Genomic DNA, 18,781 nt, shown 5'->3' on the forward strand with positions numbered 1-18,781 from the left:
TCAGTTTGTTCCAATCTTTTACATGAACTCTGGTTTATTCAAGCCTTAAAGTTGTTTTCACTGCTTCCCTCCACCATTGACATCTCAAACCTGCCACAGTTGTCAGTACAGGACACAGATCGGTCTGAATCTATGCGACTTAACCACAAACACAAAGCTTGAAGCCTGGTCTGGATTCTTTTGTGATTATGATCTTGTGAGAATCCAGTAAACACAGCGGTGTTGTTTCAGTATTTCTGGTCATGGTTACCTTTTCTGCTTCTGCATCTATCACAGCTGATTTAACTCTAGTCAGAGAATATTTCATACGGAGCATAGTTTTAAGTGTCTCCTCATGTACTGATTTCACACCAACACTGTTCATTTCACTGCTTAAATGGCCAAAAATTAACCAAAACAGGCAGAAAAGAAGCAAACTTATTCAGATAAAATCACACGCAGCTGTACAGTTAAACCTCAAGGATAGACGATGTGTTTGGAAGAAGAAAGCACTTCTTCCTCGTAGCATTGTTGCTGATTACTTGCAAGACGCTATAGCATCTTTCAGATATTTGATTCAACAGTTTTTAAACATGCTGCCATTTTTCATCCAAGCCAAAAGTGTTGAAAGCCACAGTTTTAGATTTCTTTATAGGTGTTTTACCTGTTGCAGCATCTCCTCAGTGGAGGCCAGTTTCTGCCGGTGCTCCTCCAAAGAACTCTCCAGGTCTCTGATCTTCTCCCCCTGTGCCTCCACCTGGTCTGTCAGGACGCTCACCTGGTAGGTAACAAAGACAATCTCAATCAGGACATGCAGACAAGAGCGCTCAAAGAACTGATGCTGGAAAAAAAAATGACCTAAAAATTACACTAAATACCCACAATCATCATGGCATACCTAAACTCCACAGCAGCACACATTTACTCAACAGCCTGTCACTCGGGAATGCATTTCACATTTACTATAATCACACTGACAACACATTCACCCCATGCCAAATACACACTAAAACTCCTCTTATCAGCAGCCGCTTCTCTGTAATTTCTCTGATTTTTAGCCCTGCAGCCACATCACGTCTCACAGCACTCCAGCTGAGAACAACTTCTTCCAAAACCTTTAGGCGCAACATGCATCAAAATCCAGAATACAAAGAAGACATGGACATATTTTGTGGCTGAGTGAGTGATCCAGCTGACTGCCCTTCCAAGCAATGAACCGCAAGCAAGTGAGTCAATGAATGAGCAAGTATGTGAATCAGTTACATCTGAGATCATGTGTGTGCCGAGCACCAAAAACACGAACATGTACATTTCTTTATATCAAAAAGTAGGTGAAAGACCAAAACAACACGACTGTGATACGTACCGCTGTGGAAAGGAAGTTTAGATGATAGTTTCTTACCTTCTCACACAAAAAACGAGCTTCACACACAACTAGAAGTGAGAGTTCTCCACTGGGCTACCGGGAAGTTAGCTGCTCACCACAAAGTGTGTGTGCGCTGGCACAAACACTGAAGAAAGACTACACTTCAATCCTGAAGCCGCGGCAGGTGAAGAGAAAGTAAACGAAAAACCACAAAAGGGGCCAAACTGTCAACAGCCAATTAAATTCACAGTCAGGAAAAAGAAGCCCCGGTCACCTTGGACATCAACCAATCACGGCTGATGTCACATAAGCATAAACAAGTAGGCGTGCGCTTAAGAGCAGGAGGAGGGGGGGGGGGGGGGGTGATCTTATAATAGCTTCACGGACCAGGGTCGACCAGGGGGGTGGTGCAGTAGTACAAGACATGACAAAATAAATAAATACAAGCTCGCACATGGGGTTAGGCGGAGTATAAAACAAACACTCCCGCAGGCAAAAAGAGCCTGAGGGGCAGCTTGATAACAGCAAATTAAGTATGAGGAATTTAAAGACAGATTGTGGAAGTCTCAGCAGTCTGAACTAGCTATTAAAGTGATCTGAGAACAGAGACGACCTGTTGGCATCACAGCGCAGAGACGTACAATCATCCGCTTTACCGCTTGATGTTGATAGTTACTGTGGAGGTCGCCAGTAAACTCACGCTCACAGCGTTCTGAAGGTGTCCGGGCACGTTTGTTATGAAACAACACAAAACATCTCAAGTCCCAGGATCACAGATCAGAAGTTACGATGTTTTTCCAGTGCATACTCATAGCAGGGATTGAAATAGTTCTGTCAAAACAAACAGATTTGGTTTTACTTTTGATAACTATTAACTCTTGTCAATGGAAAGGGTTTTTAGGCTTCTATTAGTCGTCTTTAGAAGCACTAAAAGCAGTCAAGGTAAAACAAGAAGAAAAGTTAAAAGCACACAGAGCTGAAAGTATTTGCGGAGAAAATGTTTATTACGAGTGAAATGAGGGGGAAAAGTCAGCTCTGACCTGTAGCACCAGGGACTCCTTGTCTCCCTCTAGTCGAAGCAGTCGTTCTTGATAGGTTTCATTGTTGACGGGAGAACAGATGTTCACCTGGACAAACCAACAACAAAGAAACACAGGAACACAGGTTAAAGACACACAGGAATCTGGGAGAACTGGGACTTTTCTGTACGACTCCCCTGTCATTCAGAGGACTTTCATACAGCTATGATTTTATCTTTAAATACATTTTTAAAGAGGGAACTGACTATGCTGTTTCCATCAACTGAATAAATAAAGAGTGAGAACATTGAAGATTCAGCCTTTACAAAATGGACCAAACTGTATCCCAAATAAACTTCTTTTTACTCAATGTTCTGGGTTAGTTTGGGAAAGACCATCGACTCCTGCGTCAGGAGCTCCTTCACCACCCTTTTTCTCTTTTGTAACATTACAAAGCACATGATACAGACTTATGAAACATCATCTGAGTCCCATTTATCTAGAAATAGCCCCACACTAAAACAAACAAACAAAAAAAAAAATCACTTTCACAGCATCACTATTTTCCATCTCTAGCTTCGACGAGTCAAAGAAAGCATCCCTTATGTAAACGGATATGGATATATTTCTAAAGTCTCAGTGGGAGAAACGGCTGTGTCAGGAAGTGAAAATGCTTTCTCATATAAAACGCGTGGTAAAGACCAGAGATTTTGCCAGTTTCTTTTTAATTCCCTGCAGCTATTGAGGCAAATTACATGTTCAACAACTCAGGAAGTGACAATGAAACTCAAGCAGAGCCATTTCAAATGACCAGTTGTCTGAATAGTTTCCATCTCCCTGTAAAGAGCCAGATTATGCCATTTTTGAACGTGTGTGTCTAAAGCTGCTGACTTCTCGACCCTTTCTGTTCACAGAGTGCTGGACACATTGTTGTTCTGCTTCTCTCGGCTTTAAACCTGTGGAAAACCCTTCACATTTCTCTGTGATCATTATGACAAATGATTTGCAACTCCACCAAACTACACACAAGACTATAAATGTTCATGGTCTGCAGTAGCTAAGATTAGCCTTTCCTTTAAGCTGAAGTGCGAGCACATCACACTCCAAACCAGACACATTTAAAAAGGTACCGGACGTGACATCCTGTTTGCTGGTCACACAAGATCAATGCCAGATAAGCAGATAAGTGAGGAAAAGTTGTGTACGGAGTTATTTTCATGCTCAAAAGAAAACTAAATAAGCTCTTAAAGGTACACAAATATGAGCTGGGACAGAACATCATCAGCTCTTTGAATAAAATGCATCATAAATACAGTAAATACACATTAACCCAACACTGTATTCCCTCAGCTGTAAGAACTTTTTGCTTTACATTTCCTGCAGCAGGCAGACACCTGCACATCATTAAGAGGCAGAAAACATTAAGTTAGCAACATGCTGGCGAACAGGGGCGGTTTGTCCATAAGGGAAAAAAGAGGAATATTTTTTTCTGTCATATTTTTCCACAGCGTTACGGTGGCTGTGACAGTTCTAGACAGTGTCAGCTGCTCTGTTTGTCACTGTCCAATCAGCGTGAGGCTGTTCTCCATGAGGTACCGCCCCTTTGGGGCCCCAACTGCTCCCATTGACTCTAATGTAAAATCAGATTTTTTCAAATTTCCGGCGTTACAATACAATCTCTATGGGTTCCGGGAGGGCTCACCCCAACGTGCTACCGTCATACGTAACACGAAGATAGCTAGCGTAGCCACCACGCGCTAGAATATAAGGCAAGGCAAGTTTATCTGTATAGCACAATTCAACAACAAGGCGATTCAAAGTGCTTTACAGAGACATTAAAACAGTAGAAATAAATTTTAAACAAAAAAAATAAAAATAAGAACAATAGATCAAATCAGGAGTTAAAATATGATTAAGTTTTGAGACTCAAGCTTCAGATTTGGAGCTTTATTCAAATGCAGCTGAATATAGCTGTATTTGAGGATGTTACTCCGTCGTGTGTATGGAGTAACTCAATTGTTTTATTGAAAGAAATCCCCTTCAGTCGGCGTAGCAATGAGGATAAATTGGCAACCAAACAATCAGGACCTCCTAACCAAATTTAAATATAAAATAAATTCATGCTAAGGGAGGGAAATCATATAACCGAGGATTTTCGCGGAGTTGGTAAAAGCGGAAAACTTGGCAAGCGGTCTGTGAAACAGCCAACGATTTATTCTGCTTCTGATTTCTTCATTCCGCTTTTTTAATGTAAACAGTCAGGTGATTTCTTTGATTAACAACAGAAATTGTAACTATTTTTAATGGGAAATCAATGCTAATATAAAGTCAAGAACAGTAAATAAATATTAATTGCAGATACATGTTTTCAACTTTTATCTAGTCCCCGTGTTAAATAATGGTGAAGCAGATATCTCTCTCCATGTTCAAAGGTATCTGAAGGTAAACTGATGACCTACTAGTATGTGGCAAATGTGGCTAAAGGGAAAATCTTTATCTTGCCATCTAGTGCACATCACAGTGCACGTACACAGCTGTGACGTCACGCTGGAAAAAGACTTTTCTGTCCGTTAGAAAACTTTTTGACGGATAAACAAATCCATAACTTAAAAATATAGAATACAAAGATTAGTAAATAACAGCGGTTACAGCTGGAGGTGTCCTGTGAACAGTTTTACAGGCATCTCGTTTACTATTGCGGTCTGTGGGAAAAATGCTTTTTGGGCCACAGGGGATTTTTTTGTTGCAATACCACGAGTAGCCTGGGTGCCAACCGAACTTAGCCCCGCCCATAAAATAATGCTTATATAATATAATAATGCTTGAAGGTCTGGGAGAAAGCAGAAAAACCTGGCGCCTGAAATAGCCATCTAGTGCAATGTAGATATAATCGTTTATTGCAAGAAGATGGACATTTCTGCTATTGCCGCTATGACCCAGTTTTAAGAGGACTGTAAACATCCCTGCTTGAAGCTTTTATCTCAACCTCTTATCAGATGCTGCGTAAAGATCAACTGTGGAAACAGGACAAGCTTCAAGTCCAAGACTGCCTACACACAGTATAGCGAAACTTACAAACCACCTCTTTTCTCGTGTGTTTAAGACCACAAAGGCCTTAAAATCAGGGTGCAATCCTTTAAGATCTGTCTGAGAGCTGAGGATCTGAGTCCTTAAAAAACGGGACATGGGGAGGAAAAGAAACTCTGAAACCGTCTTCCTTTCTTCAGACTTTCTAAAAGTCTTGCTAACTCAAAATTGAGGCTTGCATTGATGTTAGAGCACGACTTCTGGAATGTCATTCCGGTGGGAAATCTGCTGTAATCAGATTTTTCCATCAGACTGCAGAGAAGCACGGCCATTTCAAAGTGGTGAAACAGCACTTGAATGGGCTGATAAAGGAAACCAGGGCAGTCTGTTTCTATCCGTCTGTCATCACTTTGAGGAGTTTGTGAGAATGGAGGGAAGCAGACGGAGGGAAAAGAGGAAAGTTAGGGTGAACAAAGCAAACTTCTTTATATCATCACTGTTTTGGAGCACTTAATATTGCTGGTCCTGTCATTTCTTAATAACCACCTGAAATTAGCTGGTATCTAGCTGTGAATTATGAGTGTATTTCCATCTAAACCTTACAGAACTCGCTCCTAACAAAGGGAACTCCTAATGTGGACGTATGTGTCATTTCCTGTCTTGACCAACTACAATGACTCACTTTATTTTACGAGGCCCTTTCTCTGAAAATTAGATGGAAATGTTTTTAGAAACATGCTTCAGTTTCAAACACGCGATGATGGAGTTTCCAATAAACCTAAACAAGGGAATATGCAGCATCACATAAATCATATAAATAACAGATGAATATTTACTGAATATTCAGTGGAAGTCATGAAGGATTAAACATTTTACTCCAGGTATATCAAGGAAACACTAAGGCTAGTTTATGAGCAGTTTCTCTACATGTATAATGTCTTTCCTCTCTCTAAAGACTAATTTATCAAGTGGGAGACTTACAACTGTGGTAGTGTGACCATTGAACTTTTCACGCCTGTAACAACAACAACAAAGGTCGACGTACAAAGAGGATGAAATGAAACGTGATTGATTGCAGGTCTAAGTTCTGTACACACAAACTAATTATAAACGAGACTTTAAGAAGTGAACTGAAATGTTCAGACTGCAAATGCATCTGCAAGATCCTCCAACAAAAGCAGAGCAGCCAGACTTCATGAATAGCTGCGGCTAATTATCACAAGTTCAATCAAGAATCAAGAATCTTTATTGTCACTATGCAGGCATAATGAAATTTAGTTCAGGAGCTCTTGGCTTTGGATACACAAAAGATATAAAAAGATATCTGAATAATATACAAGAGAATAAAAATAGTAAAAGTTAAAGTAAAAAGTTACAAAGTTACAGTGCAATCCGGTTGTTTTGTGACTGTATTGCACATATTGCAGCATAAGTAAGTCAAATAAAAGTGCAGTGTAGTGCGAGTCTCTGTCTGCAGGGGTTTATAATAATCAGTCTATGGGTGGGGGTGGAGGGGTGGAGGGGTGGATGTGTGGGGGTATGGGGTGATGATCTTACAGCTCTGGGGAAGAAGCTATGTCTCAGTCTGTTGGTGTGGGTTTTGATACTCCTGTACCTCTTTTTGGATGGAAGAGGCACAAATAGTTCATGTCCTGGGTGGGTGGGGTTTACTAAAAAACTAATAAAGCACAAATCGTCCCCTTGGCTCAACCCCTCTGACTTTCAGAGGTAAGGTGCTCCCTTTCTTTTAGGGATCAAGGAGTTGTCCCCTGTATTGTTTCATCCAGCTGACCATCAGTCCTTTATCCCTAAAGAAAGGGGGACTCTACCTCTGCAGGGCCAAAAGGAGGACTGGGACAGGGCCCAAGTCTGGTTGACTTTGGTCCACACACAATCATTTACATGTGGTGTGGGAATGGTAAATTTTAGGTGTGTGTGTGTGTGTGTGTGTGTGTGTGTGTAAAGCTGTCATGTTCAGTTCTGATTGTTCCTTACCCTTTGATCATATAGGGCTCGACTTGCTCTGTGATAATGTGCACGTCTGCCAGTGTTCTGAGGATTTACAATGAAAGCTGCAGTCAGAGAGTGGGTGGGACTCATGTCCTACAGTACAGTTTCATGATCCCAGTGTCCAAGAATGTATGACGACATGCAGCACACCACCTACTTTTAATGATTTCAATAAAAATGTGTCATTGCTCTGCTCTACAGTGTACAAAACACCCATTTATACTTTCACTTAAGCTCAAAGTAAGGTCATATCCAAAGCCAGATTTACTCATTTTGTGTTTAAATATTTACTAAACTTGGACCTTTTTGCTCCTAAAAAGACGGCAGTATGTGTTTTATTAGATCCTGCACTGCAGCGGTGTTTGCAACACATTAGCTGAAGCAGTCTCCAGTCACACCATTGTGTCTCTAAATCCAATTTAAAGGCTGGTCCAATTCAATTTTATGTCTGCACAGCTTGACAGTCAACAGCCCCAGAGAGTGTGGGAAGGGAATCTGAAGGTGATTCAGTGGCATTCAGGATTAATCGATTGTCTTTAGAACGTAGCATTTTCTCTCCTTAATTAATCACAGGGCACTGTGCAGGCTATAAACTGGATAACTAATGATGCACACAGATGTGCACTGTTCTAACTTATCATTCATGAAAACCACAAGACAAACACAGAGGTGTTTGTCAGACTTCTTTTACAGGAAATGGAGGTGAAACAACCGAATAAAGGCTGTATTTACAGCAATGCAAGTGAAAAACGCAACAATTCCCTGAATAATATTATAACTTTAGTTCTGGATTTTTTTCTGTTGATTCCAATCTCCTGTTTTCTTGCCAATTTTCACAGAAGAGGTTCATGTAAAATAATGGCATTTGTTTGTGATGCTGAATTAATTTTATGAATTGGAAATCCTTGATTTCAACCATAAAGGAAAGCTATACAAGTCAACTCTGCCAGAAGTAAATGTACAAACACACACACACACTTGAAATTTCTCTGTTTTTAAAGGGACATTAACGTGACATTTATTTTCTGAAGCTTAAGGTCTATAAATAATACAAATTTAATCTAACCGTTGCACATGACTCCATTATTTGGAGTTTCCACACAGTTTCACACAAATAAATAACCTTGTGATCGAGTTGAGATGTAGAGATTAGCTAAAGTTATGCGACAAAGAAAGTACAGTCACTTAGAACTTTAAGATTTTTACGTATCGGAGCATTAAAAAAAAAGAAATAAAATCCCTGACAGGTGTTAAAATGAGGTAAATACAACCTCAGACGTGTCCTTATTTCATGAACAAAAGCTACGACAAAATGTAGAAACAAGCTTCAGCTCATTCTGTGTTTTACCTTATTTTTTGTTGAATGAATTATGAAACTGTAAGTCATGTGCTGTTGTATTTAGCCAATTCCAGGACCTGCAATAGACCATGTAATTATTTTTTATTATGGTCTGACATGTAAAATATTAGGATTTAAAGACGTTGTACTGAGTCATCTCATCTTCACCACAATCAAGAAAGTAAACTATGGTCCATCGATGATGCAACTGCCTTTTTCGTGTCCTCTCATTTTTCTTCCATGAACTTATCTTTGTAGTTTATGTTGCAATGTCTGAAGTAGGAACAGCAAACTCTCATTTTCACATCAAAGGTCATCATTCCACTTTGATGTACATTTATAGGAAAGTAGTTTAAACTAATATTTTTGTACAAACAAATCTTACTGAGAAGTGCCGTACATGCAAAGTCCTTTAAGTTGCTCTTACAGTTGAATGATTTATGCTTTTTTTTAAGCATAATAAAGTCCATAACACGACCAGTGATAAGTGGATCTCACGCTAACATACAGACACTTTACAGCTGTTAATCTGCGCGTTTAATCATTCAGTACGACAACCAGGAATCACAGAGCCGGTGCTTTTTTTTTTTTTTTTTTACAAAAAAAAAACAAACAAAAAAAAAGTACAAAAATACTCCTTAAAGCAACACCGGAGAAGTTTGTGAACTTTAAAACTACGTGTTTCTGACTAGTTTTGAAGTAAATTCACTTTTCTTTTGAACATTTCTAGGCCTGAAACCGACCTAGCGCCCGGGGACGGAGCTACCGCAGTTCATGACTTTGGTTTCCAGCCCTGAACCGCATCGTTTTGTTTTACGATCGCTTGACATCTTTGTTGGTTATTGAAGGGGTTTTTATGGCCTCTTCATCAGGACAACTAACTCATGTGTAGGGCTGTGCATGCGCAGAGCTCACTCTGATTTATTTTAATGACAACATGCTTTCCTCACTCTATTTCATGCTTCAAGTTAGAGACACTAAATCCATCCACTGAAAACAAAAGAGCTCAGCCATACAACACACAGAGATGTCTTTAAGAACTTCAGCATATGTTCAATCTTTGAGTTCTTGCTGGAAACGGCGCTAAATCTGCTCTGCAGGTTCCTAAAATGAGATATTGAAGAAACTGAAATGTAGCACAAGATGACTGATGGAGGAAGATTTTGGTAATAACTAAGTGGGTCAATTAAGAGGCAGAAAGTGCCGCCTGCAGCAGAATAAGTGATTTTCCTTTTCATTGCAGATTTATTTAAACAGAAAGACTTGAAGGGACATGATCACTGTGAGCAGCAAGAAAGAAAACAACAAAACCTTTAACGAAACATCAGATTTGCTGTTCTGATTTAATATTGTGAAGCAGAATTTGACTTATTTCCTACCAGTGCTTTTTCTGGAGGATTGCTAATATCCATAACTGTTGGTGGATGTTGGATGAAAGATCAGTTTAAAAGGCATCCGATAAAAATAAAGCAGCAGACTTCAGAAGCTTGACCCTAACCCTAACCACTCATAACATTGCAACACACAGTTCAAACTTAAGAGTCTTATTCTTTTATCAGTCAGTTTTGACCACAGATGAACTCTTGCATGGCACAGTCCCTCTCTGATTAAATCCTGCAGTATCAGCCGCTGCTCTGTTAACCACCATCAGCTGATGGATAATGCTTCTAATCTGATAACTCAATCCTTGTGATGCGTGCCTCAATAACAACATAAACTTGAGAAGCAGTTTAGCTCTGGAGCTATGGGAAATTACATCAGAAAACAGACCTTTGCCAGGAAATAACACAATAAGAGCAGGACAATGACACGCATCTAAAGCAGATCAACATTTATCTCACAGGGACAGAGGAGTTTTCCCTTTCCCGTTAAACGCGTATCCAACTAAAAAAAAAACTCCTCCCAGCCATCAATCCAAGGGAAGGAATGCACGACATGGACAGACATGAAAGTCAAAAACATAAGAGGAGACGATTCCTCAGAGCTCACCTTTTTCAGCCAGGAGAAGTGCCTGTAGAAATCAATGGGAGTCTCCATGCTCCCAGCCCATCGCTGCCCTGCCTGTTCTCTGGTGCTTTAGTCGGACTCTGTCAGACCGTGTGTGTGTGTGTGAGTGTTTATGTGTGCAACTGCAATCCACACAAGTTACAAAGTAAGAAAGGAGCCACAAACTGCTGTGGCATGTGAGTGCTGTCATGTAAGTGTGTGTCTGCGATGGCCACAGCTGTGGAGGAGGACTTTTACGATCTCTGCCTCCTAAGAGGGACAACTCCCCCCAGCTTCGTCCCCCTCCTCCTCCTCCTCCTCTGCTTCTCTTTGCTTTCCCTCTTGACAACCACAGTTTTCTCTCCCTTTTCCCTCCTAACTCTCCACGTTAATCACTTTCAAACTAATTTATTCCTTCTCTTCTCTTCAGTGGACACTCGTTTATCCCTCTTTCCCCACTCGAGTTTCTCCCCCCTCTTTTTTCTTCTTCTTTCTGCTGAAGTCCGTGTTACGGCCAAATGGCTGAGTCCAGAAAGGAAGGGGGTGGAGGGAGTTTTTTTCCTTTTCTTTTTTCTTCTTTCTCTGTCATCTGTTTGTGCCTAAATCTTGGCCCATCTCATGTCAGAGGCACGAACAAAGCAGCAACTGGCTGCACCGTCAGCACAAACATGAAAACACGCCAGGTTATCTCCCTCCTCTCTGTGCTCTCTTTTAATTAAGTTACAGTCACGGTGCTGGAAGACTTCAAAACACAGTCTGCAGGACTCTCCTGTCTCTACTCCCCATCTGTGTGTCTCTGCTCTGATCGTGTTTAAACACATTAGCCCAGATTCCCATTTCCTGTATATCCTACATAAGCGTTCACTAAAACAATGCCAGCCATTTGTCTGAATGACAGGTTCATACACACACACACACACACACACACACACACACACGCATGCACTCAAGTAACAAATATAACACTGGAGCCTATTCATATCCTCAAATCAAGTTTTTTTCTGGAGTGTAAATCTGATGACCTTAAATGACACATTTCACTTAAATTGAGAGAATGTCCACACCGACTCCTCTCTTCTAAAACACTTCACATCCACAGATCTTTAACTGGGTGAGTAGTTGTTCTCTGTATAAAAGTAACTTTTCCTTCTTACTGAATCTGTTTGGGTGTCTTGTTAAATTGTCGACAGTATAAAAAGGGACGTGTGTGGAAAGTGGGAGTTCCAAACTCTTATTTTTTTGGCTTTGTTTTTAAACAGCCCCCCCCCCCCCCCCGCAGCTTTATAATCCCTTAAGAAAGAAATTAGCTTGTTTTTATCCCAACAAGAAAATGGAACTTTTTTATTAGTGTTTTTCCTTTTTTCCCCCCCCTCAGTTGGGAGTTTCCCCAATTTTCCATTTTGTCCATGAATGCAGCATCACTATGCATATCCATCACGATGTAAACATCAGGGGAAAGAAAAGCCAATTTATACAGCGACAAATGTCATCTCAGAGCATTTTAAAGAAATAGTCCAATTCAAGCCATTATAATCTAATTTATTGCATCAGATTGCATCCAAACATCTCTTTTATTTAATCCTTATTCCTGAGCACGAGCAATGGTTCCTTAAAGCTAACCTCTAAAATAAATGTAACCAAAACACTGGGGATTGAAGGGTTTAAGGAGCCGTATGAGGTATTTTGGCCAAAGCAATGTCACAGACATTTCATTAATACCTCAGGAAATTGTGTCGATCTTTCGGGGGCAAAAAGGGCGTAATACGTCTCCAGAAATCGCCTTCTGACCACATCAAACTGGATGCTTTTTAAGGCCAGGTTGCAGTTGCTTTAAACAACATCATTAAGCCACTGCATTGACAGCGATGTTTAATCTTGTTCTTTATTCTGAACCAAAGGGCGAGCACACAGATCGTTTCCTTCAGTTTCATTTTAACGTCACCAGGCATAAACAGCAGAGAGAGTTTGTGGATTCTGCGCCATGTGCCACCCAGAGCGGCATGCATGTTCGCAGCTGCGGTCTGCTTTCCCAGCTGCCGTCGCAAACACTGACCGGTGATGTTAAAACATCGGCCTAAGAAAGATGGACAAACATTTCCCATCCAGGATGAAGCGGTTCTTCTCTTTATTTAACCATCACTGGACTCTGAGTGAACAAGTAAATAGTTTAAAACTATTTTAAGGAGTGAATATTGGACATGATATTTATTGGTCGCCTTAAAAAGATGTTGTTCAGTCTCCAAAACGTCCTGCAAACGTGACTACACGAGGATACATTTGGATCTGTGATCAATGTATGCTGAAGGAATGACACACGACAATAGTGAGGTCTCACTTTGCACAAACACGCCCATTCTTTTGATGAGGTTTGGGAGACTGCACTGAAAATGTTCAGCTTAGTTGGGAACACGGGATCATTTGAAGACAAACATCTCTGGGTCAGCAGTAATGAGCAGCAGTCACAAAACATTGCATCTTCCTGCTCAAAATGCACTTTTGATGCTTCCTGTGTTTACATGTGTGCATCTGTGAATGTGTGCGTTTCACTTACGTATTCCCCGAGGAGAAGCCCACAGGGTGCACACTAATTGCGGAGCATGAGCATCTTTGATCCTGTTCCTCTAGGTCAGCAGGGAGGAGAAGGTGAACAGGAAGAATACCAGAGGGAGCAGCCTGGCTTACTTTTTAGATGCCTTGATAATCTGCCAGGCTTTTGTTCATTTGCTTTTGAAATGTGTGCATGGGCAGCTTTCCTCTGCACAGTCCCTTTGGAAACAGTTGACTGAGCTTTTGAGGATTATTCAGACTAAAGGGGATTTGTTTCTAGAAATAAATGCTGTTGAGTTTTCTTTTAAAAGCAGATTTTTACAACCACTAAATCCAACCAATCGATCGAACTCAGACCTACTTCTGTGTGTCTATTAATCTGCTGATTAACCCAACCCCAGCTGACCTTTCCTGAACATTATGTAGCAAGCTTGTAACGCTGCTACAACCTTAATTATACGTCCCAATGTGGAACAAATGTGAATTTTCTCCATGCTGGTATATCAGGAATTTCTTAAACTGATATCATCTCCCACAAACTGTTGGTCTGGAAAAAGCCAGAGGTGGTTATATCATAATAAAATGGCCTTAATTAATACTGACAGTGATTCAGCTGGTTCAATAGGAGCTTTACTTTTCATTCCTTTTTTTTTTTAAATCTGGTGTCACTAAACAATAAACAAATTTAGAATAAAAGCTGCTAATTTTGGCTCTTTATTTGATGGAAGTGCAATGTTTGCAGAACACTTTGGAAAATCTCCCAAGTTTGACATTTTTCCCTTGTTCTCATTCATTCTGCAATCAAGGATTTGAAATTTTCTGAATATTGGCATGAGACGTAAAACGGGTATGTTTTAGACTAATCTCCAAACAGAGGCATCTCAAGTCCAAGTGAGGCTTTGGAGCCGTGTTTGTAATCCAGATCACAGTTTTTTTCCCTGTCATCACTCTCCTGTTAACTCTCAAAAGAGGCATAAAAAGACTTAATAATAACAAATAATTCAAACAAATCAGACACATTGCTCAAGAAGAGGCAATCGATGATTACAAACTCCAGGTATGTGCCGTGCATGACATCTCACCATCACAATGAAGTTCACTTACAGAAAAATAAAGACAACAGCATCTCGTGCACTGAACTCGGTAGAACATGGCAGGAAATAAGAGGGGCCAAGAGAGAAGGAAGGATTCCAAATAATACACAAATAAGGAGGGAGGGAGAGCAACATGTGAGACATCTGCTGTTGAAACAATGCAGGAGCTCTGAAGACCGCCGAGTGAGATTTAGATCCTACTCTCCCATTTCAGCCTCTTCTACCGTCTCCATCATTGTATGCACAACTCAAAACTGGTCTCTGAGCAGAAAACAGCAGCCTCTGCAGGACAAACCTCAGCAGCAACAACAAACAACCTCCAGCAGCACAAATGTACGTCAGTTATTTCAGCAAAAAGCGCCCTGAAGACTTCCAGAAACTCTAAATACTTTCAGCTCGTTGGAGCAGTTTGATCTTACCTTTCAGTAACAGTCCGGGGAAATCCAGCCCTGCTGCCAGAGACTCGAGTGTTTAAGAACAAAACCACCTCATTTACATTTACATTAGAGAGTCGAAGGCGGGTGCCCATGTGTGCAGAAAGTGTGTGAGTGGGAAGGGAAACACTGTGCAGGGTAAAAGAAAGCGTGACGAGAAAAAGAGGCAAGAGCCGACGTAAACAGAGAAGTTCTAACGACTGAAGCCACGCAGGACAGACAGTGTGAGGGAGGGAACTCATGGCAGGAAGTTGATAATGGTCAAGTTGAAATGGCGTCTCTGAGGAAAACTTAGCTGAGCCCACACACTAACCCCCTCCACTTGCTCTCTACCATACTTTCTTTAGTAAAAAACAACAAAAAAAAAAACTGTAGCTTCAGTTTAGATGCAAAATAATGCTGGGAAGACAGTAATGAGGCAGATTTAAGTCTCACTGTGGGAGAACTTTTTGCTCGTCTCCACATGATTTTCAATTAACTTTAATGTCTGAACTCAAAATGTTGCAGATGGTAAAAAGAATGGTAATAAATCAAATAAACTGCAGCGGAATAATTAGTTTTCTTGCCACCGTCATTACTATTATCACAAATATAATGTGTAAATATGATAAATTCATTTAAGATGAATGATTATAATCCATTAAAACCGATGCAACATCTGGGTGTTTCTAGGTTTTCGAAGCAGTTTCAACGCCACCTGGTTGGGAGTTTACCAACTGTTTAAAGAATGTTTACACTCCGAAAGACGCTGAGGTCACCGACTCACCCGACCATTATTGGGTTGTTCAGTGAATTATCACCTGTGAAGGTTTGTTTTTTTGTTTTTTAGCTGCCCAACCAACATATTTAGGTGACAAAATCCAAGGTGTGAATTGCTGTGGGACTGATTGAGGAGGAGAATCAAAGCTGGATTCTAATTGTTTGGTAGGTGATACCCGAGGCCATCGCCTCTGTTTAAAGCCGTTTTTCCAGTTTAACATGGATGCCTTCCATCTTGTGTACTCCTTCTCCTCCTGTGAAATGCTGATTCGTGACCTGAAGAGCTGCCTAGGGTTAGGGTTGTGCTACGTGCTTCTAAAGAGGTTTCGTTTCTCCGACAGGTCTGCGCTCTCCTGACTATTCCAACGTCACCACTATCCTTCCAGGTTTTCATTACGCAACCGTTCTTAATTCAGGTTTAGTAGTTTCAGCAGTCTTATTTGTTGTTTTGTTCACTTGATGCACACCGATAATTTGACCCACGATCAAAGGGATGTGTTCAGACATGGTTGTTAAAGGAACGAGGAGCTACAAACTGCATAAATATAAGTTAAATAACTGTTGAAATATATTAAATCACTGCAGTACTTTTCGAGGTTTTAAGTCGAATCTAGGTGGTGACTTTCTTGTTTTTTGACCATGCGGTGTATGTTTTTATTGTCTCCAAGAAAGCAGGCAAGTAATAAAACAGCGCTCATTTGTTTTCTATCCCAGTCTCACACTGTCATTCTGAGTTCATCCTCACAGAGACATGCCAAATGTGAGCAGCAGAGAATAGCTGTTCTGTAGCACAGCATCCAAATTCCTCCGTGCCCCCTCTGACCTCTGAGCTAACCCCGTCTGAGCCGCTCCTGCTCTGCAAAAACACCAGCTGATGGATTACTACAGAGTTATGAGATGTCCCTCAGACAAAATCCCAAAACATTCGTGCTTTACTTTAAAAATTCTGCTTCAGCATCGATTTAGTTCTAAGACACACAGGCAGTCTATTCGTGATAAAATCGTTCGCTATGCTATATGCAAACATGAAGAAATCTTAAAGAAAGGAAAGATTCAGCTTTCCGTTTCCCCTCGAGAGAAATGATAAGAAACACTAATGAAAGCCAACTCATGTTGGAGTAAAACCGAAGTCCAGCCTCCATTTGCTGATGTGTTGTGAACAACCCCGACCCTGAAAGAAACATTTCTAATATTAAAACAAACATTTAAGCACAGACCAGCCGGTTTTTCTTGTTCACATATTTAATTTCTCAGAGGCTGTCCAGTTCCAGAAAATCACAGTGAACATTTCATCCATTTCCAGGCAATCAATACTGATCCCAGTTTGAGTAAATGTAGCTTTTATTCATACAAACATGTGCGCTCAGCATACAGTACAGTTTCTAACAGATCTGCGTAATCTCTTAGGACTGTGCGAGTTTCACGGCACATTTAAAATGAGCATATTTAAAAACCATCTGTCTGACTCGGAGGATGTTACTCTTAAATACTCTTGCTGGTTTAGCCAGACATATTCAGTATATTTAGAGGCCATTTGTCTTTATTTCTGTCTTTACAAACAAGCTCCAAAAACATCAACTATGAAAACTTAAGTTGAATCTTTTCCTCATATTTCTATGAGCATCGCTCCACTAAAGACATGTAAACGAGGTCTCCTATCTGTAGAATATGTGAAATTAGTTTGGTTTATTTAACACAGGATAAAGTATATTAAATGTTTTGCCATCCCACATTTAAAATTTAGCCATTTATTCAAAATATCTGACAAAAGGACTCTTTTCATCTCTGTTAGCCTTAAAAATCATCTGCTCCTGTCCGCCATTTTAACCATGTGGTATCATTTTCTGTGCATCATAGCCATGTGTGAAGAAATTTAAACTGAGGTTTTCCTGTATGATTTTGGCCCATGTATCAGGGTTGCTCTATAGATTGCCGTCTCTGTCCATCAGTTTGGTCCACATTGGAATAATCTGGACTAAAAATTCATCGTCATTTCAGGATGAACTATAGTTTTGGTGACTTTGGCGCCATCTAGCAGTTCAAGATCTATCAATTCCAGTAGTAATTAGCTTTGTTACAGGGAGATTATACACAGCTACCATTGCTTTCTATTCAATCTCAACCTATGTGTAACATTCACCTTTCATTCCAAGCAAAACATAGCTGAGCTGCGTGAGACGCACATATATGTACCACAAGTAGTGCATATCTTAGGCTTTAGGAGAACACACTTCAGAGTGCCAGTGTGTAGCGTATATAAGATGTCTCCATTAGTTTAAAATAATAAAACAATAAGACTGACTGCATTCTCGTTAACTTAAAACCAAGAGCAGGTCCTCTTCCATTAAATCTGTTGTTTTGCACCGCCATGTTTCTACAGCAGCCCAGAGGAGACAAACCAAACACAAAGCTGCTTTCCAGCAATACTTTTTGAAGCACGTTTTTTTAAGCTGCGCTTTAGTAAAAGTTAAGAAAACTTCGTCAGTTTTGCAAAAAGAGTGGACTCTTGTTTGAGGTGGATTTTACTCTTAAAGAAGAATTGTGGTGCGATAGGAGAGATGGAAATGCGCAGCTTGATTCAGTTCTGATGCTCTAAACATGATGAATACTCACAGCATACGCAGCTGAAAAGAATTCTTTAAGACCTCTTTCAGTTTTTCCTTTCATGTATGGCCCATGTGACAGTTTTCCTCCTTTGTGTCCCTTCTGACTACTTAGGGAGTTGTATGTAGAGGATGATAATGGAGGATGACAGCGGACTCATAATGAAAGAACGCTTAAGCACACTGCTCAGTTTATTATCTCTGCACAGAGACTGACATCACTGCTGTCACACAACCCAATGCACCAGGCCAGTGCTAATGTGCATGCATACCGGGATATATTCTAGTTATTTACTGATTATATTTGAGCGTTTTTCCCCAACTAAATAAAACACTTAATACTTTGAGCTGTTATGCTTTTCTTGAACACAATATTTTTGTGCCAAAACGTCTGCATTTGTCTTGTGCCTGCAGTGAAAAGATCATTTATTAGCTTACACAACATGCTTCCTACCTTAATATATAATTGTGATGTTAATTTTGTATTTATAAATGCTATGAAACCGGGAAATATCTTGAAAGCGTAAATAGAAAACTGCTTATATTTGCAAGAGCTGCTGCATGTTGACTTGATGATCAGCATTTTGCACTTTGGCATCGATTCATTCTGACCATTGA

At 40.3% G+C, this 18,781-nt stretch overlaps 1 protein-coding gene across 4 annotated transcripts in view; it reads right to left on the reverse strand.

Annotated features, from left to right (window-relative positions):
- Positions 1-18,781, reverse strand: part of ppfibp2b (PPFIA binding protein 2b) — a 101,944-nt gene that overhangs the window by 43,758 nt on the left and 39,405 nt on the right. For 2 of the 4 annotated variants that reach the window (XM_075470625.1, XM_075470626.1), the window contains 2 exons: positions 2,386-2,472; positions 644-757 (listed from right to left, as the gene is read on the reverse strand). In XM_075470625.1, coding sequence (XP_075326740.1) covers positions 644-757; positions 2,386-2,472 — 201 coding nt within the window. Of the gene's footprint in view, positions 1-643; positions 758-1,381; positions 1,550-2,385; positions 2,473-10,729; positions 11,052-18,781 lie in introns of those variants that run through there. The other 2 variants (XM_075470627.1, XM_075470628.1) reach the window with 2 other exon arrangements.

This window comes from Odontesthes bonariensis, chromosome 7, assembly GCF_027942865.1.
Source record: "Odontesthes bonariensis isolate fOdoBon6 chromosome 7, fOdoBon6.hap1, whole genome shotgun sequence".
Taxonomy (NCBI): domain Eukaryota; kingdom Metazoa; phylum Chordata; class Actinopteri; order Atheriniformes; family Atherinopsidae; genus Odontesthes; species Odontesthes bonariensis.